The sequence below is a fragment of the Corvus kubaryi genome, unplaced genomic scaffold (assembly GCF_017639235.1).
Source record: "Corvus kubaryi isolate FWS band 111438036 unplaced genomic scaffold, C.kubaryi_AGA036_p1.0 65455, whole genome shotgun sequence".
Lineage (NCBI taxonomy): Eukaryota > Metazoa > Chordata > Aves > Passeriformes > Corvidae > Corvus > Corvus kubaryi.
The window spans coordinates 1-25846 of record NW_024582013.1 but is presented as its reverse complement, the minus strand read 5'-3'; the positions used below and the strand labels follow the sequence as shown (position 1 = coordinate 25846).

General features: G+C 40.4%; 2 protein-coding genes across 7 annotated transcripts; one reads left to right on the top strand and one right to left on the bottom strand.

Moving 5' to 3' along the window:
* Positions 1–1485: 1485 nt before the first annotated feature.
* Positions 1486–10783, bottom strand: LOC121673481 (p21-activated protein kinase-interacting protein 1-like). The gene is made up of 10 exons (XM_042046805.1): positions 10662–10783; positions 9144–9306; positions 6431–6551; positions 6266–6340; positions 5538–5590; positions 4963–5108; positions 4774–4871; positions 3955–4054; positions 2632–2758; positions 1486–2012 (listed from the first exon to the last, which is right to left on the bottom strand). Exons 1-10 carry the CDS (start codon positions 10722–10724, stop codon positions 1852–1854), a joined length of 1107 nt encoding a protein of 368 aa, XP_041902739.1. The 5' UTR covers positions 10725–10783; the 3' UTR covers positions 1486–1851.
* Positions 10293–23828, top strand: LOC121673482 (tRNA selenocysteine 1-associated protein 1-like). Of its 6 annotated transcripts, XM_042046808.1 has the most exons (11): positions 10325–10448; positions 11838–11990; positions 13398–13478; positions 14494–14570; positions 14670–14803; positions 15380–15511; positions 16443–16562; positions 18700–18895; positions 19579–19624; positions 20187–20355; positions 23522–23828. In XM_042046808.1, the coding sequence occupies exons 4-10, from the start codon at positions 14541–14543 to the stop codon at positions 20321–20323; spliced, it is 795 nt and encodes a 264-aa protein (XP_041902742.1). In that variant the 5' UTR covers positions 10325–10448; positions 11838–11990; positions 13398–13478; positions 14494–14540; the 3' UTR covers positions 20324–20355; positions 23522–23828. The 6 variants fall into 6 exon arrangements, with proteins under 6 accessions (XP_041902746.1, XP_041902742.1, XP_041902741.1 ...); XM_042046807.1 differs by having other exon boundaries at positions 10326–10448; positions 20187–23828; XM_042046809.1 differs by lacking the exon at positions 10325–10448 and adding an exon at positions 10927–10993 and having other exon boundaries at positions 20187–23828.
* The last annotated feature ends 2018 nt before the right edge of the window (positions 23829–25846 follow it).

The window sequence follows — 25846 nt, the reverse complement described above, 5'->3', positions numbered from 1 at the left end:
GAGTTTGGATTTTTACAAATGTCTAATATTTACTTCTAAGTCCAAACTTTAGAACCCAATTTATGTGGAACTTTTGCTTTTTAATTCTTAAAATTATGTGCTGAGTGGATTTTTCCTGGTGCTTCTGCAAGCCTGCTTCTGCAATTGTGATGACTGTGTCCATGAGCTCATGTATTTAAAAATTCAAATGATAAAAACTGGTTTAGTAGTGGCAGACATTTTGTCAAGGACATAAGCACTATCAAATAGACATAACACTTTACAAATGAAAACACTGTACACAATTCCCTTATTTAGGCTTATACTTTTAAAGTCTTATATTTACTGTAGAAGCCTTATGAATTAAAAATCTGTTTTGGCACCTTTCTGTCAAGTCAACAAACCATTTGAAGTTGTATATTATTTGCATGTATTTGTCAACACAAGCATTTAGGATATCATTAAAATTAGAAGCTGTGTAAGCTCAAACTTAATCCCTTTAATGTTGAATTAAACTGAGCTTGCATAAATCAACTATATGGAATATCCAAACAAGGGGCTCTGATCATTTATCTAAAGTAGGAAAACAGTTACATAAGGTAAATATGGACATCCAAGAGAATACTGCTACTGCCACATGAACCATTCTGTATAAGCACTGAGGATGCTCACTTTGTTTCCGTGTCAGAGCATACAGCTGAACTGGAGTTACATCCTATTTTATATCCCTAAACCAGCCTGCATGCCTGTCTTCAGATTTGGCTCAATCTTTTTTCTGGTTTTCTCTACTTTTTCTCTTGCTACACAAATAAGGAGGAACAGATGAAGTGAATCAGAATAAAACAGAATTCCAACTACTCTTTGAAAACAGAAATAGTAATGACTACTCCAGTAGTGCAGAAAACAACATTAACATGCCTTACACCTTAAAATAAAGAAAGGAAACATTTAGTACAGCTCTTTGACCTTGTTCTCACCAGCTCAACTTTGTTTTTCCCACTGCATATTTGTAATAAGGCTTAGGATAAACTCCTGTTCCCACTGACTGAGAAGGTCAGGAATTCACTTTTTGTTTAAGTGCAAACAAACAGATAGGTGACATTTATCAGTGTGGCAAACATTTCAAATGTTATATAATTCTTTTTTAACAACATGGCTCAGATCAAGGACTTGGAAAAAATACAATGGAAAGGGGGAAGAAAAGGTAAAACCTTATCGATATAAACTCTTTCACCTAAAATTATGTATCATATTCCGAACAAAATGTTTCAGTCATGTGAACAGTGGTGCAAAGACTTTTAAAAAACTTAAATATATTTGAGTATGAACACAGTAAAAAAGCCAAACACTGTGCTTTTAAAGTCCATATATAAGTCCACATCAAGAACTAGAAATTACAGTTTTCCCTGAGTGTATGAATGGAATGTGATCATTTTAAGTAATTTTAACATGTTCTTTCTTACAGTAGGAAAAGAAATGCAGAACAAAGACAGATCATACCTTGAGTCAAATGAACAGTGACATTTTCAACACTGAGAAAATGTACGTTTTTAATATGCATTTAAGTGAGACAAAAATGTAACTGAGATGCAGCTGTTTTTATTATTTTAGCTGTCTTTTTCAGAGCCAGTTAAAAAGTGTATGGTATTGTAAGTATAAAAATATAAACATTACATATTATGAATTTATTTTTGCTTTGTTCACTTACAGAAAGTTCCCAGAATGATCAGTCAATTTATTAGGGTAAAAACACTAGTTGCTTTTAAACAACACATCAGGTCAGAGGTATATGTCCTGTTAGGGTTTACATTCTTATAAAAACTAGGGCAACACCAGCATTTACTTTTTATACAGGAGAGAAAGTAGCTGCCTTCATGCCGAGCTATTCTGTTTCTTTTTCTTCTTTTGCACTGGAGCTTCCAACTTTTGTTTCCTTGGAATAATTTTTCTCTTTCTTTTTGCTGCTTTAACCCGTCCACTAGTCCAAAAATCTTTGTTTCTCCTGGCTGTTGATGATTTTTCATCTTCTGTTTCTGAAAAAAAGCAAGGAATTATTCACATTGAACTTTATGTCTGGTCTTTGTAGTCTAAATGACACAGAGACTTATTTGTAGCTCATTTAAAAAAAGGTTATAAACAGCTTTTTATTTTACAGTGGAAAGTGCCATTTATGCTAGTTTTGCCTGTGAAATTAAGATCTATAAAGATCAAGTATGTAAACAGATTACAATGCAGGAAAAACAACAGCAGAAAACCCAAACAGATCTGAGCTAGACTTTGTAAGTTTGCTCAGCTACAATAGCCTCAGACCTAATTTCGTTTATAGGAAGACAAGACATGCAGTTCTATCAACTGTTTATTTTCTTATCTGTCTCAAAAGCTTTGCAGTGGCTTCCTCAGTATGTTACTCCAGTAAACAGAAAGAAAACTTTAATAAAAGTGAAAAGAGGCTTATGTTCTCTTCTGTCCCACAAACATACGGGCTTGAGACACTATCAGATCGGTAAGTGTACCTGTATCACTTGCCAGTGTCATATCCCCATTTCTTCAAAATACCAGAACGTTTTCCAATGGATATAGTAGAAACCTCCCACTTGGTGTATTCCACTTCACAGTCACATTAACAATTCAAAACACGAACACTTTTGTTACCTTGAGATGATGTTGCAGTTTTATCAGAATTTTCTTTCATTTCTGAAGCTCGGTCAAGCCATACTGCAAGACATGTCAGCCTAGCTTTGGTATTGACTTCGCACAGTAAAGATGGCCCATCTTTAATCTGAAGAAAACATAAAAGAGTATTATTTAAACCTTATTTTATTTCTGTTTAAATTTACTGTATTTGAAGTCAGAAAGCATCTTACTGCCCACCTTCACTTCATTGATAGGCAACTGTATCACTCAGCTCTTGGAATACAAATATTCTATTACAGATATCATGGGAAAAAGTGTCACAAACACATGTGCAATGTTAACAGCATCAACCCACTGGAAACTACTGTATTAGAATATTCCACCCCTCAGAGCTGCACAGAGCAGCCCACACAGTGATACAAAACTTTGCCTGCAAGGAAAGGAAATCACATATTTGTCAAAATAAATACAATGTTACACAGAAAGGTAAAGAGTTCCCCGATCACTCTGTCAATTCTGTACAAGGAGAACAGAAATGTAAGGTGTAGGGAAAAGAGGGAGATCACTCCTGCACTTACAAGTATAAAAATAATCAGAGTGGATGACATTAAAAACATGCAAATTCAGATATGAAGAGTATATAAGTTGAGAAATAATTATTTGAACTATCCAAGATGCTTATCATAAAATATAGTAGATCCTTTGTAACTAGGCAATAAATTATAAAAATCTATTTCTGATTTTAAGAGGAAACATTAAACAAAAGAAACTTTAAAGATAAGACATGATTCCTTGTTGAACTGTGTTACTCAGAACTGTTTGAAAATACAGGAAATACAAGTACCCAGTACATTAATGTATTTGAATTTTTCCAAAGGATAAGTTCCTCCCCTTACATGAACAACCATCTTCCCCCACCCAAACCACAGACTTCGTATTTTTAAGAGTAGCAACAGTCATCCACATTACAAAACCTCACAGCAGTCCTGAACTAATTAGATAGTCATAACATACCTAACTGATTAGATAGTCATAAGCCTGGCTAGGTCTGATGGGAAGCATGACTTTACATAAAATGGAGATGAGATCTCATAATATCATCATACTTTATAGTTTGTTTAAAAAAAGAAAAGTACAAAGATAAAAAAATATACAAGTGCATAAATATATGTGCTTACACATAAATCTCTACTGAATGTAACATGGAAGAAGATCAAGACATCCACATTTCAAGTAAAATTTCCTCAGTCATTTATAATTAACTCTTACAACAGAACTGTCTGCAAATTTTGGTTCTCTGATACTTTTCTTAAATGTAGGAAAGCAGTTTAATACACCAACCTTATCAAGATCCAGATTCCACATTTTAATGTAACCGTCACTGGATCCAGTAACAATAACATGCTGTCCTTCTCTTTCAAAACTATAAATATCTTTTATTCTGTAAAAAGTAATACATTTTTATATTACACTTCAGAACAGTAAGCTGAGAGAAATTAAAGATGAATAGGCAACAGTCTAAAAAATGAGTTTGAACAGAAAACCCCGAAGTGACAAGCAGGACCTTGGAACAGTGATCAGCTTTGAGTGCTGTCACTTATATTAGAAACATTTGCTACAATGTTTTATATTGGAAACATTTGTTCTTTACAAGGACAGCAGTAATACACTGAAACATTTGCTCAGAACTCTTCAATACTTTAAAGCATATACTATTAGACACATCAGTGACATTACTGCTAATGCTTTTGTGTTTTGATGAATTCAAAGCAACATTCGGACAAATATTTGGTATTCAAAAACAGAGAATACGTGATTACACTCCTATTGTTTGAACTGAAAACTGGTTTGTTTTTTTGAAGCATTCTAAAGAGTCAGAGTCAAAAAAGACTGGTTAGACACACACACACAAACACACACACAGATTTAGAACAGTAATAGTCTTAATTCTGTACCCTGTTGTTTTTGTAACATGCATGGACAGCACAGTACTTGTGCTCATACTAAAAGCAAACAAGTCTGTTTGGAATTTAGCACATAAATAAATTCACTTTCTATACTAAAACAAAAGCAAAACATGCTGAACATTACAAGCCATTGAACTTCAGAGAGGACTCAGCATTGCCATAAATATTTAAATAGTAAACAAATATAGAATACCTGTTTTCATGAGCTTTGAATTCACACAGGCATTTTTGAGAGTCACAGCTGTAGAACCTAATCATTTCATCATCTCCAGCTATGGCAAGGATAGAATCCTTGGAATGGGGAAAAAAGAAATGCAAGTGTGATTAATTTCATGTGTTTCAAACCAGTTAATTTCCCAATACCTCTCATTTTTGTACTTACTGTAATAAATCTAAGTGAAGAAATCCTCTTCTCTGTTGTAATGGTGCCAGTGATTGAAGCTGTGTCAAGTCTGTAGATATCCACTTTGTTTGTTATCACAGTCACATACTTCTCTCCATCAGGGGACCATTTAATTATGTGTGCATCTGTATACATTGATACAGAGAATCTAAAAGTAAGAATCTTTAGAAGCTGCTAGACACTGTTTTCTACCTAGATTTACGAAAATATTCAGTGAAAAATCAAATAAACTAGAATAAACAGCTATACTCTTAAATGTTTATTTCTGATTATCAGAATCGTGTAAAGAAAAACAAACTAAAACACATTTATTTAAATGTCCTGATCTCAAATTTCAAGGGGGAAAAGTATTTACTTTAGTGGTTCTATGTTTTCCTTTTGCTAAGTGATTATTATTAAGGACATAAGCTTACAGATGCTTGCCTGCATGTGTAAAAAAGACATTATATAAGTTTGCAATTAACGGACTCGATTAATTAAGTCAACTTTTCTTTACACGAAAAATAAAACTATCAAATTCCACTTAATTAGTGGATTTAAATTGATAAACTCACTTTGCTTCAGGTTTTTGATAAAGGCTGATCGTCCTTCAACAAGATTCCAAGTTCTGAAAGACAACAACAGGTAATGTGCATTCTGGTTAAAAACAGCACAGCAAAACTGAAGTACAATCTGCTGACATGAGGCACCCAAAGGAAGCTTTTAAGCCTCTCTATGCATTTTTCTGCTTTCTTAATGTAAGAGAAAATGATGAGTTCATATATATTGCTTGCACGCTATAATGTTGAACTTGTGTTATTTATTTTCTAAACCACCATTTGCAATACTGAGCCCAAAGGAGCCAAATAGCAATTTGTGCTGTTGAAAAAGAATTTCATATGTCTAAAACATGTATCTACAGCAACATGGAAACCCTCCAAGTGAAAAATCACACTAAACAAAACCTGGCATTTTTCAAAAGTTTAAGCAAATTGTGTTCCAAAATGCAAACATATTTATACATTTACAAGCGATTTGTGAAGAGTCAGAGTTCACAAGAAGAAGGTATGAACAGCAGAAACTGCTCTTAAGAGACTTTAAAATATTGCTGGCACTTAGAACTTCAAAAGACAACCAATGGATCTTTGAACCATTTGATAACAAATATATTTTATCAGTGTTGCATGGCCTAGTCCCAACACAGAATTGTTGCTTATAACACTGATTAACAGTTACTGACTTAAGATTCTCAGCATTCCTTCATCAGTTTTGACTCACCTTAATGTTTTATCTGTTCACTCACCTTAATGTTTTATCTGTTCCGACTGACAAAGCTAATTTCCCAGAAGGATGAATAGAAAGAGATGCCACATGTCCTCTGATAAAAACAAAACATTAGTCACATCTATTATTTACAAGGAAAACAGACATGAAAACGTACATGAATATGAAGATTTAAGCAACTCACTTATGTGCCTTAATGGATTTCAGGCATTCCCATCTCTTTGTGTTCCAGATACAAATGAGTCCATCTTCCGCCCCACTCAGTAGATGTGCAGTACCATAGAACTCCAAACAAGTTATTGTGCCTAGAAATACAATTAACAATGTTGTACACACCGAACAGTTATCGCACAAATTAACAGAGAATGTACAACTTAACAGAAAAACTTCTTCCATCATGGCATGCCAGCTACTACCCTAACCTTGGGAAAATCTAAACTATTTCCTAAGTATTTCTTAAAAAAACCCTCAAACTTTCTTGCTGTATTCAATAGTCTGATGTGCTCTATCAGCCACCCTTTACCCACACATCTGAACTCCATCTGGTCTGTTTTCTGACACAGCAGTACTCAAACACTGTGGCAGAGATGACAGAGAGCTCTTATCAGTGATAGGAATGCTCCCACATCACAGTCCTGCTCCTGACACACAGCTGAATTTACTGCACATGCTACTTTCCCATAATCACCAGATTTATCATATGTCAGTTAAATGCAGCTACCATGCTCAGTCTAACTCCTGGATCTTTTTGGTTAATCAATGCTAAGCTACAAACAGATTTATTTGGACAGCCATTAACTGATGACTGTACCAATGATATAGAAAAAGGGTGCACCCTTAGCAAGTTTGCAGATGACGCCAACCTCTGTAAGTGGTGAGGGACGGGATGCCATCCAAAGGGACTTGGACAAGTTCAAGTAGTGGGCCATGGGAACCTTGAAGTTCCACAAAGCACAGTGCAAACTGGTATCAGCACAGGCTGGGGGATGGACAGATTGAGGGCAGCTCTGCCAAGAGGGACTTAGGCTTGCTGATGGATGAGAGGCTGGACATGACCCAGCAATGTGCACTTCCAGCCTAGAAAGCCAAATGTGTCCTGGGCTGCATCAAAGGCAGCGTGGGCAGCAGGGCAAGGGAGGGGAATCTGCCCCTCTACTCTGCTCTGGTGAGACCCCACCTGGAACACTGCATCCAGCTCCAACAGGTCCCCAACATAAGAATGACGTGGACCTGTTGAAGCATGAACAAAGAAGGGCCATAAAGATGACCAGAGAGATGGAACACCTCTCCTATGAGGAAAGGCTGAAAGAATTGGGATTGTTCAGCTGGGAGAAGGCCACAGGAAGACCTTAGTGTGGCCTTCCAGTACTTGAAGGGGGATTGTAAGAAAGATAGGGACAAGCTTTTTAGCAGGGTCTGTTGTGATAGGACAAGGGGTAATGGTTTTAGATTGTCGCTGTTGCACCAAGAAACTGCCAGAATCATGATATAAGTCCAAGGAGAAAATAGAATTATTTTATTAAATACAAGCTAGGTTTTATATCTTTGTACATAAGAGAGCATGATATGATTGGTCGCTTGACCAGCCACCCACTAGGGGGATTGGCTGAGGTTCTCTAACACCCATTCAAAATATTTTCTCTAGTGAACCGTAACAAAATCATGCAGGTGCAAGATAGAGTGTAGATACAAAAATGCTGCTCGCAAGGATTTTCTTGCTATTTTCTAAGTCCGTGAGAGACTTTTCTCTCTCACAGAAGAGGTAGCAGAGTTATGTAAACAACGAAACACCTGCAGCCTTGAAAAGTCTTGCTTATAGTATAGTAGAAAAATATTTTGACAATGGATGTTTTAGGATTTTAGCCAATCACCCCAAGGGGTGGCTGATCCTTTGTCCAATTAGACTATGAAGAAAAAAGTCTATAAAAGAGTTTGTAAAATAATTAAATAAATCAATCTTGCTGCACAATTCCTGCCTGCTGGATCTTCTCTCCTCCTCCTCCCTACGGCTGCGGGACACAGTGATGTACCCTAGGACTGCGGTAATAATAGAGAGTTAGTTTACAAAACCATCAGCAGCTGTTTCTCAGCTAGCAGTATGAGAAAGAAAACCTTCCCAAAATGCAAAGACAGCTGGAAAATTCCTCTGCTCCTGCTTTTTATCATCCACATTAGATTAAAGAGGGTCAGTTAAGATTAGATGTAAGGAAGAAGTGTTTTTACAAGGACAGCAGTGATACACTGAAACAGTTGCCCAGAAAGGTGGTTGATACTCTGTCCTTGGAAACATTCAGGGCCAGATTGGATGGGGCTTTATGTAACCTGATCTGATTGAAGATGTCCGTGCTCACTCAGTGGGGTTGGACAAGATGACCTTTACAAAGTGCTTTCCAACCCAAACTATTTTGTGACTTTAACATGTACTTTGCAGTTGTAATTCAGGCAGCACATACAGGGGGAAATGTACCAGGTTAACTCATCTGGCAGCAGCAGCCTGCTCTCACATGCAAACTCTCTCTTTTGTGTGGCTCATGTACACTTGTGACAGGACAAGGACAATGGGAAAGAAAGTAGCTGGGAGTAGGCATGGTCTTGATAAACTGTCCTGATAGAAGAAAAATGGCACAAAAGCCATTTGTGGGTCATAACTTCTTAACCAGATAAAACTATAAATAATTGAAATCAGCAGCGATATTTTTTGGCTAATACCAAAATAATTTCTTTTATGCTCAAAAGCTTACCTTGTTTGTATCATCACACCATCCTGGCTGCAACAGCACCACTATTACAGTCTTATTAGAAAAAAAAAAAAATCAGTTTTCTTCTTCCGGCAAGGACCGGTTTTTCAGCTACAATTTTTTGTCATTAATGTTTTTTACAAAGAAAAGCTCCCTTACCATTGTGCTGTAGCAGCGCCCCATGTTCTATCTTCTTTTTCATGTCATAGATTTGGATTGTCTCATCTCTGCTCCCAGTGACCACATATCTGTTATTCACTGCTACTGCTGACAATGAGGCAGAGTGGGCATGATGTGTAAAATCAGGGACGACTGTCCAGGACTGTAAATGAAACGCAAAACAAACAGGTCTTTCTCAAGCTTACCATAGTAAGCTTCCACTTCATTGTCCTGTAATTTTTTTTTAAAAAGCAAAACCTGAAAAAGTATATGTGTAAAAATCAGAATCACAGAATCAATTAGGTTGGAAAAGACCTCTGAGATCATCATGTCCAACCTACAACTGAACACCACCTTGTCAACCAGACCATGGCACTGAGTGCCACATCAAGTCTTTCCTTAAACACCTCCAGGCACAGTGACTTCACCACCTCCCTGGGCAGCCCATTTCAATGTGTAATCATCCTTTCTGTGAAGAAATTCTTCCTAATGTCCAACCTAAACCTCCCCTGGCACAGCGTGAGACCATGTCATCTTGCCCTGTTGCTTGCTGACTGGGAGAAGAGGCCAACCCTCACCTGGCTTCACCCTCTTTTCAGGCAGCTGTAGAGAGTGGTAAGGTCCACCCTAAGCCTCCTTTTCTCCAGACTAAACACCCCCAGCTCCCTCAGTCACTCCTCACAGGACTTCCGTTCCAGACCCTTCAGCAGTTGCATTGCCTTTCTCTGGACCTGCTCCAGCATCTCAATGTCTTTTTTGAATTGAGGGGCCCAGAACTGAACACAGCACTCGAGGTGTGGCCTCCTCAGTGCTGAGTACAGGGGGAGGAATTATATCTAGATATAAGCATAATGGGATCTTATTAAGTTAATGTGTTGTTAGGAGATTAGTCAAAAGGATTTAAGCGTGCAAACCTCCCCTTGTAATCAGTGCTGTGCTTAGACGAAGCTGTCTGTGAAAAAGTGTCTGCACAGAGATAAATCCCAAGGGCAAGAGAGGAGGATTCTCTCGTTTTCCATCACGGCAGGAGACACGCCTTCCACCTGGCCCCAGCCCCCCGACCACGTTCTATCCATCCCCCGCGCAGCTCTCCATCCTCAGCGCCGCGTCGGGAGGAGCGACCTCGCACCGCAGCCCCGCACGCCCTCGTGGCTGCCCAGAGGCTCCGCAGCTCCCGGGAGCCCTTCGGGACAGCGAGGGGGCCGAGCCTGGCGGCAGAAGCTGCGGGAGAGGCCGCCCCGCCCCCGCAACGCGCTTTAAGAGCCCCGGCGGCGCCCGGAACCGCGGCTACGGGCGGGCGAGACGGTGAGTGCCGGGGCGCGCCGGGCATTTCCCTCACACGCTTCCATGGAGGTGTTCAAGGCCGGGCTGGATGGGGCTCTGAACACGCTGGTCTCGTGGAAGGTGTCCCTGCCCATGGAAGGGGGTTGGAACTATATGGCCTCTAAGCTCCCTTCCAACCCAAACCGTTCTGTGATTCTATGCTTCTCCGCTCCCTACTCCCCCCATTCCCGTTACCTGGCCGGGCCGCGTGGCGAACCCCAGCAGCACCTGTTCGTAGCACCCCGCCACCAGCTCCATCCGCCACCGCACGGCGCCGCCCCGGGGCTCCTGCCGGCTCTTCCGCCCGTCCGCCGCGCTGCCTGCGCCGCTCCGCGCTGGCCCCGCGTGTGGCGCCCGGCAGCGCCCGTTCCCTGCGGATGAGGAGAATCCTGTGGGAGCCGCCGCGGAGCGGGAAGCGCCGGACGGAGCGGCGAGGGCTCAGGCTGCGCGCAGGGCAGCCCGCGCAGGGGGGGCCTCGTGGGGCGGAAGCGGCGCTGGCGGTGATGGCGGCGGGGCGGCCGAGAGGCGTTAGTGCCGGGATCGCGAGGGAGGGGGGGAAGCGGTGGCCGGGATCGGGGCCTGCCAGCGCGGGAAAGGGGCGCGAACCTATATATTGGGAGCGGGGTGGGGTGGGATAGGCTGGGGTGTTCGGGCCGTTCCCTTCCCGCGGGGCCCCCGCCTCCCTCAGGGCACGCGGGCCGGGGAGGCCCCGGCGGCGCTTGGGCCGAGGCCCTAGGGAACCAGCCCCGGGCCCCGCCGACTTTTATTGCTATTTCGTCGGGTCCTTTTATATTTTTTTATTACTTAATTTTTTTCTCGCGTAGTACAATAAGCGGGAAGCGCGGCCCCGGCGCCAGTGTGGCTGCTTGCGGAGGGCCGCGGCCGGGCGGGGCGCACTTGTGGTCGGGCTCGTCCGTCGTGCCGAGTGGCTCGGTTAAAGAAATGCGTCACGGCTCGGGCCTGGGCTCGGCCAGGGTCACCGCGCCGGCCCCAAGAGCTCTGGGCGACTCCCTCATCCCGGTGCCCTGACCCAGCGCCTCGTGTGAGCGAAATTAGTGCTGAAGGGGAAGGGGGGTTGCTCGCTGCCTGGGTGAGCGGTGTTTGCACGGCCGATTCAGGCCGTGAACAGCTTTGCCCACCTTTTTGCCCGTGTAAACGAAATAATGCAAAAAACGTGGAATAAAATTAAAAGGTGCTATGATGTGTGTGTAATCCAATTAAGGATGTGTTTGAATTCTGGAGGTTGAAGCTGCCTCATTGCTTTAAATGAAAGCTAGCTGTGACTGTAGATACAGCTAACGCAAATGTAAAAAAATGTATTATCTTAATACATGCTGTTTTAATTGTTTTTAAAATGTTTTTGTTTTGTAGTGAAAAGGTCAAGATCGGACAGGGAGGCATACGAAACCAGTTTTGCATAAAAGTCGGTGATAACTGACCGAGAAGCAGTTGCATCACTTGCCTCCTGACAGCCTATTGCAACAAGAGTGCCATCTTCCCTTGGGTCTGCACGAGGGAGAAGTGGTAAGTTTAAAAGAAGTTACTGTGAATTCAAAAATCAGTATTGCAGTGTTGAAAGCATGGAAGAGTTTATGGTTCCTTTTGTTAAAAACGAATGTTAGAGGAGTGTTGTTACATGGATGTTTGCATTATTATTGACAACTTTTAACAGGAAAAAGTTGCTGCTGATAATTTTTATAATGAATACAATTTTTTTCAGTAAGCTCATTCTCAGTTTAGCATATGCTAACCTTACAAGTATATGCCTGTATTTTAAGGGCTTGTTTGTACTTGGCTCTTTTCTTGGCTTCAGAATGGCTGTGGGGATGAAGTCCATAGCTACTCTGAATAGCACCATGCATGGATGCTGTAATTATGGTTTATGGCTATCCTGTGTCAAGTTAGTGTAATCCATTTCAGAAGTAGTGCTCTGAACTGCTCTGTTCTGCAGCCGAGCCTTTAAGGTGGTGTAGATGCTCTGTGTTTATTGCATTATGTGGCTGTGGATTTGATCAGCCAAGATGTAAAACATTACATAAATTCTTGCATAGAAATGGGAATTAGAACTTCAGCAATCAAGTATCTGCATAGAAGGAGTAACACCAGATATAAAAAAATCAGTAGTGGTGAAGGAACACTTGTGTGTGAAAGTAAATGCAGAATATTTTGCAAATCAAACTGGTTTTTGCACTGATTTATATTTGTTGGATGACTAGGGGAAAAAGCCTAAAGAAAGGATATCAGAATCAACAAAGATATGTACCTCTTTAGGAAAGTGTGTCCACTGGTTTAGTGATGGCAGTAAAAGGTTATTTGCTGTTGCTAACTTGATGGTAATGAGTGAAACATATATGTGGAAAAGGCAAGAGAGGGAGGAGAAAAGGTGCAGAGAAAGATCAAGATTGCTTGTATTGTGCCTTCATTCTGCTTTTATTTCTCCTATTTTTTAGCACATAGGAAGTACCACTGCTTGTTTTCAGCTGCATAGTTTGTGGTACAAGTAAATTTAAATTTGGCTAAAAGGGGAAGAAGCCAGGGGGATTGTACAAAACATACTGAAGCATGTATCTTTTGCCTTGTTTTTAACTATTTTAGAATCTTCTGAATTACTGGATTATTATATGTAGGTATTTCAGAATTAAGGGTAAAGTATAGGAGACTTAAAAGATCTCTAAAATTTTCTAGTGCTTTGAATGGTGGGAAGACTTCGTTCTCTGTTAGTTTAGGACAGTGAAGATGACATCTAATCATAATCCCATTGGCCATATATCCTTTTTATTTCCATTGTTTTAGCAGTGACAAGTCAGAACTTAATTTCTAAAGCTCTGAATTAATAACATTAGAGCATATGGTGGGGTGAACATATTTGGAAGTGATTAATCTTGAGGATAAAATCCTTCATCTTCTTTTTCTCCCCCACATTTTTTTCAGCTGAAGGAGTGCAATAAACTGAACCTGTGCAGTCATACTGTTTGAGAAAGAGAGAAGACAGTTTGAACCATGGCAAGCCAGGTAAGATGATTTAGTCAGAAATACAGGCTTGCAGTGCCTAAATGGATTCCAGAACCATACTCCGAATTCCTAATAAATGTGAAGCTGAAATAGCTAGCTTGCTCTGAGTTCGGTGTTCTTTTAGTCCTATGATTGTTCCAGCAATGCAATTGCTGGCTGTCCTCAGGACACTTAATTGTGTCAACTCAAGCAGGTTGGGAGTTATTACATTAAGCTTTGCAGTTTGCATTATTTGAGCGTGAGTTCTTCTGAAGGACCTTGCGCATAACATTCTGTATAAGGTACATGTGGAGATCTTATAGAGGAAGAACATTAAAGCCTGCGTAAGTAAATGCTGTGGAACATCATTCTTATTTTTGGAAGACCTTGTTCTTCAGAATCTTAAGTGAAGGAGGCAACCTGTGTTAATATGGCTGTTTCCCCATCTCTTTTGTGTAGTTGCCCCACTCACTTCCTTTTTGAACTGTGGTTTTTGGGGTTTTAGGGGGTTTTTAGGTTTTCTTCTTTTTTTTTTTTTTTTTTATTTTTTGTTCCCAAGAGGCACTTTTTATGCCTCTTTCTTCCTGGCCTTGCGTCTGGGTTCGAGTTTTCCCTCAGCCAAGCTAGTGCCTGTTTCTGGTCTGCTTTCTCCTTACGTTCCATTAATCGGCCTCTTGTCATTGTTCCTGGCCTGGGAGAGTGACTCACTGCTGGGTATTGAGGAGAGGTATCTCACAGAAGAAGAATTCCTAGGAGAGGGGAGATAGGGACAGTGGACATCCCCTCTAGGCAAGAGTGACAGTTTTCCTGCCTCTTCATCACTCAGATTGTGCTGTGGCAGGGCTTTTTGCATCCTGGAGCTCAAGTGGAACACAGTCCAGTCCTGAAGCTAATTAACATTTAGGATTGGCCAGCATCAAAGGGCTATCTGGTTTTTCCCTAATTCCCAGAGGAAGCTGTCAATCCTTTAGCCAGCTTGACAAGTCAGGGGAATATGGCTGTTCATACAATCCTTTGGCTCTGTTATTTTTGCCAGGCGTTTTCCCCAGAGGCTGCTTTCCCTCATGGGAGGCGGAGGGAGAAATGGGACCCCAGGCTTCTTTCAAGGGCAAGGTGAATATGGGGAAATCACCTGTGGTGATGGGGAGTGGGAGGGAGGAATGTAAATGAGGCTAAATACTATAAAGGCGATTTTTTTTTTTCTCCCTACAGGACTTGATGGCGAAAAAAAGAGAATGTCTCCAGGCCTACAGCTGGTGGAGAACACCACAGAAGAAACGGAAGAAAAAGAACAAAATAAAACCAGGAAGAATAGAGTTTGTCCCTAGTAGTACTAATACAACCAGGTAAAGACCTTTAGAAAGGAGAAGCTCTGACCCCTTACCTGTTCAAATTGCTAATGACTAGTGAGTGCCATCAATTATTTTAAAAATCCTGGAATGGCACAACTGGTGCCTATACACTAAGTATTGCTTATGGAATTTTATTGCCATTTGAACAATGAAGATTTTTTCCTAGTTTCTGTCTCATAATTGCTTGAGATGTGGTGTCAAAATAGTCTTAGCTCTTTTGAATTATGGCTGTAACTTAATATTTTTTCTTGGTATTTTTGAGTGCCCTGCCCTTCAGACAACAAATGAGACCTTTTAAAACCAACTTTTAAAAAGATTCTTTAATAAATTTGGGTCTTTGTTCAAATGCTTGCAAAAGTGGTAGAATGGACTCAGAAACTGAGAACTTACTGGAGTGGTGGCACTGTGGTGCTGTACGCTGCTCAGCAGAGTTTTGCAGTTAATGCTCTCTTCATATTTAGTCTCCTTATTTGTCCAGTAATAACTACTTGCTTGTATGTTAGGTACTTTAATACTGAAATGAACTGTGTTATTCTTGAACTTAATGATGGTTCTCTTACCTTTTTATAGACCGGATTATTCGATATTTGTTGGGGAGCTGACTCCAGAAGTAGATGATTTTCAGCTCTATGACTATTTCCTAAAGAGGTACCCCTCATGTATTGACTGCAAAATAGCAACAGACCTGCTGGGATATTCCAGGTAATGCCTGTGAAAATGTGTTTATGCTGACAGTATGTTTGTTGCTCTGAGTAATACATAGGAACTAGCATTTGAACTAGTTTTGAATTCTCTTCAGAGGCAGGAAGAGAGATTAGTCTCTGGCATTTTTTAACAGCATAGATCCTTGTGGTTCTAGAACTTTATGGTTACTTCTAGCAGTTAATGTGATTTAAGTTAATGTGTTAAGCTTCAATTTAGCTGAATGCATATCTGCATGAAAGGAGTTAGATGGTGGGAGAAGGGAGAGCTCTGTGTGGACATCTGTGCTGCTGTGCTTACCTACAGCAGTGTATCCTCTTAGTCATCTGCAGTACTGAGGACAAAATAATTCCCTTTTTACATGTGGAAGAAAAGTGTAAGGCCTAGCAAATCTTATGGGGTTGGGAGATGGAACTTCTAATATTAGTAAATAAAGCTTAGTAGAAGTTGCACTGGCCAGGCAGTGAGTGAAGCAGGGATGAGTGAGTTTGCTGTTCAGAAAACACTGTCTGTAATGGACTAGTTCCAGAAACTTTAAAAAAAAAAAAAAAAGGAAATCTGAGACAGCAAATTTAAAAAGAATGCTAGAGCTGTAGAGCAGTAGGAATGGGTTAATACTGATACATTAACTGCTGTAAGTGCAGAAATATGGAATCTGGTTACTTACACAGATAGCAGTTAACATGTATTGTTTTGCTGGCTTTCAGCAAGTTGTGTTTTAATGCTGTGAACAAAGCTCTTTGCTTCTGGCCCAAGTCTTTAATTTTGTGAAAGCATCTTCTGTGCATGTGCACATGCCAGAGGGGTTGCTTAGGTAGTAGAAGCTATAGTAGCTACTATTTTCTGTTTTTGTGAAGACAGAAGTTGAATTCATTAGCTTTATAACTGTTATGAATACTAGAATTTGTTTTCTCCCTTTTGAAAATTGTAGAGGGTATGCCTTTGTCAGATTTGGTGAGCAAGGTGATCAGATGAGGGCACTGCAAGACTGCCAGAATGCACCAGGTCTGGGGGGAAAACGAATCCGGCTGAGCATAGGAATTTCTAAAAGGTAACAAATGAGTTGTGCATTGATACATTCTAAATTATCACATTGGTAATTCTAAATAATTGGGTTCTTTTAGCTCTGCCTTTCTAAAGACTGTGGCCCTTGCTATAATGGCTGTACACTATGCAAAACCAAAATCAAGGAAGCATATGTTTTGACTGCCTGGATTCATCAACCTCTTTAAAGATTGCTGAGGAAATACAACTCTTAAGTCTAGCCAGACTGTATAAGTTAGGCTTAGCTGCTGTTGTGACCAGCCTTAATGCTCACAGTAGTGAAGCTGAATGCATTTTTAAGTATTTCATGTTTGAGCCTGAAGAAGGTAGAAGGGACAACAAGTGTTTGTTTTTATGCTAGGAAGCTTTTCTTCTAGGCCTTTCCCCTTGGCTTAGACAAGGTAGCACAGTGTTGGTTTTAAAGTAGGCTGGCAGAAGAAGGGTATCTTTAGTGGAAAAACACAAGAGTCTGGAGGGGAAGAATCCAAAGGAGATGTTGCTTGAACGGTTTGTTTAGAATACTACTCTTTGCTTCTCAAGTGATTGAGGCAGCAGGAAATTTAAAATTGATTGGGTTTGAGAGGGGTTTTTTTCTGCCAGCTCAGTTCTCTCAGTCAGTTATTGAAGACAATCTAGTTAGAGACTTGATACCAAATTTGATAAACTTTGATCCAGAATACAGACAAAAATAGAACTTTTTATAAAACAATTTCAGTATATATTCATGAGGTTAGCTTGTGTGTTCTGTTAAAAGGCTAAAAATAACAGCTCCTGCCTCTCTTTCCTGGATAATTTTGCCAATGTTGCCACACTGCTTTGGAACAGGAATGCTCTTACCCAAGAGAGCACTGTCCAGATTTGCTTTGACTAACTTGCTTTGAAAATGAGGTTTCAAATAAAGTTTTCCTCACTTCTGCCATCCAGAAGAATGTCAGCAGTATTTTTAGATTTTTCTTTCTACAGAGATGGATATAGGAGAGAAGTTGGAAGCAGAAGACTGAGACATTATGAAATAATTTGTTTACTACAGTAGTAAGACAATAAAATACCTATTTATTAGAATGTATGTGTAGCTTCACAGTAATGAAGCAAAAATATAATGTGGGCATTGAAATACACACCACTAATCTGTACCTGTTTCTGAATGGCTGAGTACTGTGCTCTCACAGGATCCAAATATCCAGCCATCAGAGTAGTTTGTCATTAAGTCACTTACACTGGAAACAATTTCTGAGCTCTTTCAGTTTGTGTTCTTGGCAAAAAGCCCCAATCTGAATTTTCTGTAGCAAAGCGGAGATAGAGACCTTGGACACTACAAACACAGGAGGTCTGCTTGTATGTATGTAATCAGTGAGGAAATTCCTAAGCATAGGAGATTTCTTGGAATGTGCAGCTGATTTATCCCAATCTTTTTCATGTAGTATATCTCTGTTTTAGTATAGGTTATTCTTGTTCAGTGATACTTGTCATTAGCCACCTTGAAGTTGTCCCTGGGAGAAATCTGCTCAGGAGAGGGAAAGCAGTGAAAACTAATCACGTGGCCCTTTGGTCTTAAGAACTAATGAGTTTTGTAATTTTTCTGCTGCTTTGGCTTTGTTCTGGATAGTGACTTCACCTGACAGCTATGCTTTGGCAACTGTTCATGGACCAAAAATTGAGAAAGTGAAGGTAGACATGGTAAATTGACAGGCAGTGTCAGATGCTCCTCTGAAACAGATAATCAGCCTTTACCCCTTGTTTCTGAAAATAACAAGATTTAATATTAACAAAACATTAAAAAAGATGGAAGGGCTAATTAAATGTTTAAAGCATCTTTTAAAACACCTGTGCTTGGTAAAGGTCTCTGATCTTGATAAATCATTTTTATCAGCAGCTTGCTTATACAGATACCAAAAGTACTCAAACTGAATATAGATACATTTCTCTTGAGTTCGTTCACAGAAATAATTACTCCTGGCATTGGTGAAGGTGAGAGCATTTGCTTCTGTATAAACATGAGGTATTGTGCTGTGATTTAAAACTTAGGCAACTATTGAGAAAAGCTTCCTTGTATATTTGGAAGTGTAAAGTTGTTTAACTTCAACATGGGGTTTACAGTTTTTTGTTCTCAAACTCTTAACTGTGTATAACTTCTCACGTTTCAGACTGAAAGCAGAATTCCAGCGGTACCAGTCATACAACTATAATGATTATTATCAAGATTATCAGAACTACTATTCACAGTGGAATTATGATCCTTATGCTGACTACAACTACAGCTCCTATACTCCCTATGATAGCATGCAAGCTGTTGGAGACTGTTCTTTAGGAGATGCTGTTATGGCTCCAGCTGTTTTTGAGGTAAAAATAAAACAGTTAATGTAAAAAAAAAAACCAAATAGCAAGTTGTGTGGGTTGTGTAAATCAGAGCAGAGAAGTCCTAAAGGTGAAATCATGCAGTCGGATAAGTGTGAAGGTTATATTCAGCATTTTGGATTTAAGTGCTTTAGTGCATCTGTAGAATTAGATATGTATACAGTAATATTTGTTCATGTATATCAAATAACAGTTCTGACAGCAAAATTTTTTAGTCTCTCTCATCCTGTTCTTCTGATGTGCTTTGCTTTAAGCAAAATAAAGAATTGTTGTAAGATGATCATATCTAGGTCAGCAAGTTGATCAATTACAACTTCCGGAAGTGCCTTCCAAGCAGAACTATACTATGGTTTTCTTAAAAAAACCCCAACCAAACAACAAAAAAACCCACCAAAACAAAAAAAAGCCACACCCCAAAAAACCCCAAACAACAAAAAAACCCTACCTAAACAAACTAACAAACCAAACAAAAAGAAAACCCCTAAAACGAAACCATTAAAAAGCAACAAACATCCCACAAAAAACACTTCCCCAACAAAACATCACCTGCTCCTGCTTATTTTATAGTTGTGGGAGGAGGGGATGTTTTGGGAGCATAAAATTACTTTGGATTTGTGATGCTTTCTGAAACTGACTGTGATTAAACACTTTTTTTTTTTTTTTTTTAGGAAGCTTCAGCTATGACTGAAATCAATGATGACCTAATAACTGAAGGTAATGATAATTCTATCACTGCAGCTTGAATTTAGCTGTGCTTCTGCCCTTTAACAGTACAAGCCAGTGACTACTGGATAAAGAATGGGTTATAGCTAAGATGAGGTAGGATTTTAAAGCTAATAGTATACACCATGTCAAGTAGAATGGCACATTATCAACAACACTTTGCAGTAGGCTTCTTTCCTTTGCCTTCATTCTTCCAAAATGATCTACTGGAGAATTTACTGTATCTTTGTATTGATTCTGCCAAGATTGTTACATGTTAAACTCATTAGTAGAGGTATCTTGTAATAGTGTTCAGAAATTTTAATTATCCCTAAGTCTCTGCTTCATGTGGAAATACCAGTATAGTCCTAGCATTTGAATACACTAATTCCAAAAGAAACTGGACTTGTTAGCTTTGTTAAAATTGGCAAATAAACATCTTACTAGATGTATTATTAAGTCTGTTAAGTCATTACATTTACCTGAAGTACACTTTGTTAGGCATTTACTTCAGGTTTTTATGTGCAAACCTCCTGAGTTCTGACACTTGTACTTACCAGGCTTTTATTTTCAGATCCGCAGCTGTACTTGGATGTTGATGAAATGAACAGACAATTTATGGAGACAAGTGAAGAACTCTATGATGCCCTCATGAATTGTCACTGGCAACCTCTGGATACGGTCACTTCTGACATCCCCTCTGCTATTTAAGTGTCTTATATAGCATGACCGTTAAGACCAAGGTGCTAAAATTACATTTCTTCTACATCACTCTAGATCATAAGTTTTAAAGCACAATGATAGGTTGGGGTTTTTTTGCTATGCTTTTGGCAGTTTCTGTAATCTTTCTTTTTGTTTTATTCATCACTTGGAGCATCTTGAAATCATGTAAATATTCTAGAAATGTAAAGAGTTCAGTGGGGTCTAAAGATAGACTTGCCTGTGTAAATAAAATTTTGTTTCTGCAAACTGGCCAGCAAGGGATTTTACTTACAGATGCGAAACACCTTCTCTTCTGGCTTGTGGAATTTAGCAGGAGGCAGTAGGGGTATTTCACCTGTCTTTGGTATGGGCATCAGCACTAGCAAGAACTAGCTCTCACACACTTCCAAGATACCTAGGCAATCTTTTACAAGCTCCTAACATGCTTTATCTGTACAGTTTTAACATACAGAAGGGCAAACTTTGAGCTGCCATAGCTGCAAACATTCCAAAGACTAAGGATGATACCTACTGATAGTTTTATTTTTGCCCTTCTTGTTAGTCTTCTCAACTGATGCTTTACAGCAAAGAAAGTGTTGTAATATAATACATGTTCTTATACATAAAAATCCTTGGACAAAACCCTGTGATATAAAGGAGGAAGAAAAACCTATCTGGAATTAAAGTGTCCTGGTATACTCTTCAACTAACTTGCACCCTATCCTAAACATCTGTTATTTGTTCAGTCTCCATGCTCAGATGTTTCATAGTGATGAGGTTTATAACATTTTAGTAGGATGACAGTTTCCAGTATTCAAGTCAAAAGTGGTTAGGGGAGATGGCAATGAAGAAAGCTACACTTTGATAGCAACTTCTGAGTGGCTTTCCTCTAAACTGTTCTTATCTGAAAGCGTATAAAATATTTTCCAGTCATAGAGACAGCTTAAGCTCCTGTTACTATTTACTGTACACAATAAAATAAATTCAGGCTGGAAACAAAAGAATACTTTTTGAAGAGAAAAAGGTAGAAATTATCATATAGCTAATACATGTGAAAGCTACTAAAGCTACTTGAGGCACTTTGGTACTGCCATGTGTGTTTTGGGGGCAGTCTAAACCATAATTGCTAGGCTGGCAGATAGGAGTAAGTTCTTTTTTTTTTTCCTTTAATGACTTAATTACATTAAAGTGGTGGTCATAACCTATATGCTGTTCTTAAATGTGAAACTAATACCTGCATTGCAGAGTGATGACTTGGCAGAGCAGGTCCCTTCTGCCTGCTCACCAGAATCTCCTCTTTTCACAGTTTAATTTCAGCTAGGATTTTTTTTTTTGTGGAGTCCTGTCCATGAAATACAGATGCTCTGAACTAGAAAGGTCTTTTGGTGTGCTATAGGAACTTCATTTTCCTGGATTTTGTGCACTGCATATGTAGAAGGAGAGAACAAAACCCCCTCATTTAGGCACGGAATTTCTATCATAGTCTTAGCAACTGTTTCTCTGCTTTGGAGAGAACTAGTTGCAAAGTGGCTGAAAACTGAGATTTTGTAGGTGAATGTTTCCTTGGTGGGAACTGGTCAGTCTTCAGAAGGTGATAGAAGGGAGATTATTAATGGGAATGTGACAGAAAATGGACTAAATGAAGCAAAGAGAATCTGGATGGGAAAGGGAATTAGTTGTGTGCCTGTATAGAATTGTTTCAGGGGATTGCAGAAGGGAGGAAACTCAAGATAGTAGATGCAGGATGCTTGAATTTGGATGTGGGGGTGCTAAACTTTCAAAACCATGCTGGATTTGATTTCACTTCAGTTGTGGTGCACAGCTGTGATGCCTGAGCTTGGTAGTACAAATCAGTTGCTAGGCAAAGGATTTTGTATCTAGCAAGCACCATCATCACAAGATGCAAGATTATAACCCAGGCACAGACCTGGAAGCTTCCTGCTTTGAAGTGCATATCCTGCTTTGCATAGCATTACCTAACACCATACTTAAGCTGCAGCAAGTAATTTGTGGAAACCTTTTACTGTGTTATTAGATGCTAAGGGTGTGTTATTGGCTTGATAAAAATACTATGGAGTATCTGCTGATTTTTGCCTTTTGGGAGGTTGATCCATGTGTGAACTATGTAATGAGGAGCCCATGTAGCTGTGTGATTTCACTTAGATCAGCACTGTATTACCCAGCACATAAACCTCAGAGTCTGTAGTTGTCATATTTATGCAGATTTTACGTGTTAGCAAGGTCTCCACACTCTGCATTAGACACTGTTTTCAGACATGCATGCACCTTCTGTTCTGGCCTGTAAAGTACCTGTATAGTGAAAATACTGTTTATGTAATGCAGTTAAAGAGGTTGGTTGGGCCATTAGTTCTGCAAACCTGAGAAATGTTGGGGAATATATTTTCTTCCAGTCAGCATAGAAAAAAAGTGAGGTGAAGAAGGGAGTCTGCTGATTGCAGCCCGTGTGATACGGTTTTAAATAGCGCTCTGACTTTGTTTTCTGTCTCCTGAGCCTTTCTAGTCCATCCTGCTTTCCAGTTAGGAGTGCATATATGGGATCAAGATACTGTGTGCAGTGCACATTCTTTACTGTAAAGACACACTGAAAAAACTTTGGTGTAAGCACAAATTTGGGAAAAAGTGAGTGCATCAGAACTGCTGGCATTCATTGCTGAGACTTTTAACTGAGGAAACTTCCAGCGCTGGTCCAACTACCACCTGCATTAGCGAGCTTACACAAAGACCTGAACATGTACGTCATACAGATGCCTGCTCTCAGTTCTACAGAGAGCTGATTGCAGTAGAAACATGCAAAAAAAGTATTGGGAGCAATGTTTTCAACACCATGCTATTTCTCTTTGTCTGGTTGTGTTTTGTCTGTTTTACCCAGCTGAAATGTTGTGGGGTTTTTTAAAGTCTGATGAAGGGGTTTTTTTGAAGACTATCTAGTGTTGGTTTTAGAAACTCTTCATTGTACCTAGCTGTGATAGATAGTGCCTTTACCTAAAACCCACTAATTTCTTGAAGAAGAGTAATGTTTTTGTTTTCCACTTCTCTGAACAGAAAAGCTTTAGTACCATGGTTTGAGGGGCTAATGATCCTGCGGTCAGTGAACAGGGAGAAAGAAACAGGCTAAAAAATGGTGAAGACTGAAAAGGGTTCAAAAAGGTTGAATGGTACTTAAGCCATGAATGTTTCTTTTTGCAGGGATGCTCTTGGACCAACAGCTTCTTTCTAGCGCTACCTCAAAGTAACTTGCAGATATAACTCACAGGGAAGATTGATCAAATGGTGATGATCACTATCATTCTGCTGGAGATATATATATATTTGCCTTTTGTTTTGTCTCATTTTTAATGACATTTATTTAACTTCAGTGACTCATGTCAATAGATGTTGTTTGACTACATCAACAAGTATTTCTGAGTCATGAGTTTCATTAAAGGCATGTCCACCATATGGAAATTGTTCTAAATAAGTAAAATAAGTAAATAAAGCAGCACTTGAATTTACAGAGCAAGTGTAGTGTAGCTGCATTTGACACGTACGTGGAAGAAAAAATTTCGTTTACAGCTTACCTTAATATTCTTAGCATGCATAAAGAGGGAAGCTTGTTTTAAAATTGTCCAGCTCCTACATGACCAGCACAGGAGTGATTTTAGTCAGTTCCCCACACAGGTACCATTTTAGAAGCCAGCATTTTTACTAATGAGTGTCTGTTACCAACGGGCACAGTTTACATCCCTGTGTAAATCTAGCTCTTCCGATAATGGAAACACATTATGCTACCCTCCCTTTCCCTCCCCTAAGTTGAAAGCTAGCATGCTAATTGATTCCTGGACAAAATGAGTTACAAATCCAGGCTGAAATACTGGGGTTTGTGTTTTGATAATTACATTGACGTAGATCTTGATGTGCACAGTGTAGAAGCAGACCATCATCCTAAAACTAGTCAGCAGCTGTAGCCTACCAGCCATTTACACAAGATGAGGTTGTTCTTGCAGGTGAATTCAAACATACATGTTCCAGGATAGGGATCATCTATCACTGCAAATCATCCCACTGCATCTAAAATTGTATTTACAATTGTGGGGCAGGAGAGTAAGAGTGTAGTTTATGAGGAGAAATACCTGGAAAGTAATTCCACTCTGCTGGGAATTGGGTAATGGTTATCTAATGTAGATAATGAAAATGGGACAAAGGAATTGAGGTGTTACGTAGGAGAGCTAGGAAGACACCAATGAGGTTCAAAAAAAGCCAGTATGAAGCAGAGATAGAGCAGCACAAAATTCCCCAGTAGCATTTCTTCTAAAAGCTGTTCCTCCTCTGCAGCTGCTGCCTGTTCACATTTCTGCATACTTTAAGAATCACCCTTGTTTTTTGACTCCCCTGTAATTTGCCCCCCGCACCTCTCCCAGTTCCACACACTCTTAATTCAGGTGTGTGCTGGGATGAATGCTTTTATTTTTGGTGGAAGGGATGCATGGTGCATCACGGCTCTGTTCGGAGTAACACTTTTATTGACTTGTACATAGGGAAGGTGCTTGTGATTTTCTGCACTGCTCTGCTCTGTCGTTCCCGGAGCAAGTTGATGCTAAAAATAAAATGTGAAACCATAGATTTTCCTCAACTTTACTTTCAGTAGAATAAAAAACCATATTTTTATGCATTTTAACTTTGTTTAACTCTTCCTCATGATTTGAGGAGGTAAAAGCTGTGTTGAAGCTATTCCCCCCTACCTCTTTTCCATATGCCAACACTGAGCGATGAAAAACCTGCACCTTGCTGTTTCTCTTGGCTTACACAAACCCAGTTGCTAGTGGCATCCTGGGGAAACACCACCGACTTCCCGGTGCCGTTTTTCCTGCCGCGTTCTCCACGCTGCTCCTCATCAGGGACACGGGAACATTGCCGGCCCCCCCCCCCCGCTGTCCCCTAGGGGAGGTTCAGCGTAGGCAAGTTGTGTCCCTGGGGCAGAGTGTCAGAAGGACGGAGCCAGGCTCTGCTCGGTGGTGCCAAGCAGCAGGTCAAGAGGCAACGGGCAGAAACTGATGCACAGGAAATTGCTCCTAAATACGAGGGAAAATAAATCTTTACTGTGCGAGTGGAACAGGCTGCCCAGAGAGGTTGTGGAGTCTCCCTCACTTGAGAAATACAGGAACTGTGGATACAATCCTGTGCCATGTGCTCTGGGGCGACACTGCTTCAGCGGGAAGGTTGGACCAGATGACACTGTGGTCCCTTTCAACCTGACCCAGGCCGTGAAACGCCGCGGAAAGAGGAGAGAAAGCGGTGCAGTCACCCGCGACGGAAGCCCGGCACAAGCCTCTGCTCTTAGCCCTCAAGGCGTCCCTGAGCTGCGTGCGGGGGTGGCCATTTTCCCCTCCACGTCCCTTTGCGGGTCGCGGCAGATCCCAGCGAGCGCTTTTCCCGCGCAGGCCGCCCGGCCCGGCCCAGCCCCTCCCGCTTCCCTTGGCGCGGGGGCGGTGCGCGCGCAGGGGCTGCCGGGCCATCCGCCCGGCGCCGCTTGTG

Bases quoted from the DNA above. Each gene is read 5' to 3' on its own strand.
- LOC121673482 (XM_042046808.1), top strand. From the start codon at position 14,541: ATGGGACCCCAGGCTTCTTTCAAGGGCAAG. The intron at 14,571-14,669 runs GTGAATATGGGG...TTCTCCCTACAG, and splicing joins AGGCTTCTTTCAAGGGCAAG to GACTTGATGGCGAAAAAAAG. The intron at 19,625-20,186 runs GTAATGATAATT...TTTTATTTTCAG, and splicing joins TGATGACCTAATAACTGAAG to ATCCGCAGCTGTACTTGGAT.
- LOC121673481 (XM_042046805.1), bottom strand. From the start codon at position 10,724: ATGGAGCTGGTGGCGGGGTGCTACGAACAGGTGCTGCTGGGGTTCGCC. The intron at 9,307-10,661 runs GTAACGGGAATG...TTTCATTTACAG, and splicing joins TCGCCACGCGGCCCGGCCAG to TCCTGGACAGTCGTCCCTGA. The intron at 5,109-5,537 runs GTGAGTTTATCA...CAATGTATACAG, and splicing joins TATCAAAAACCTGAAGCAAA to ATGCACACATAATTAAATGG.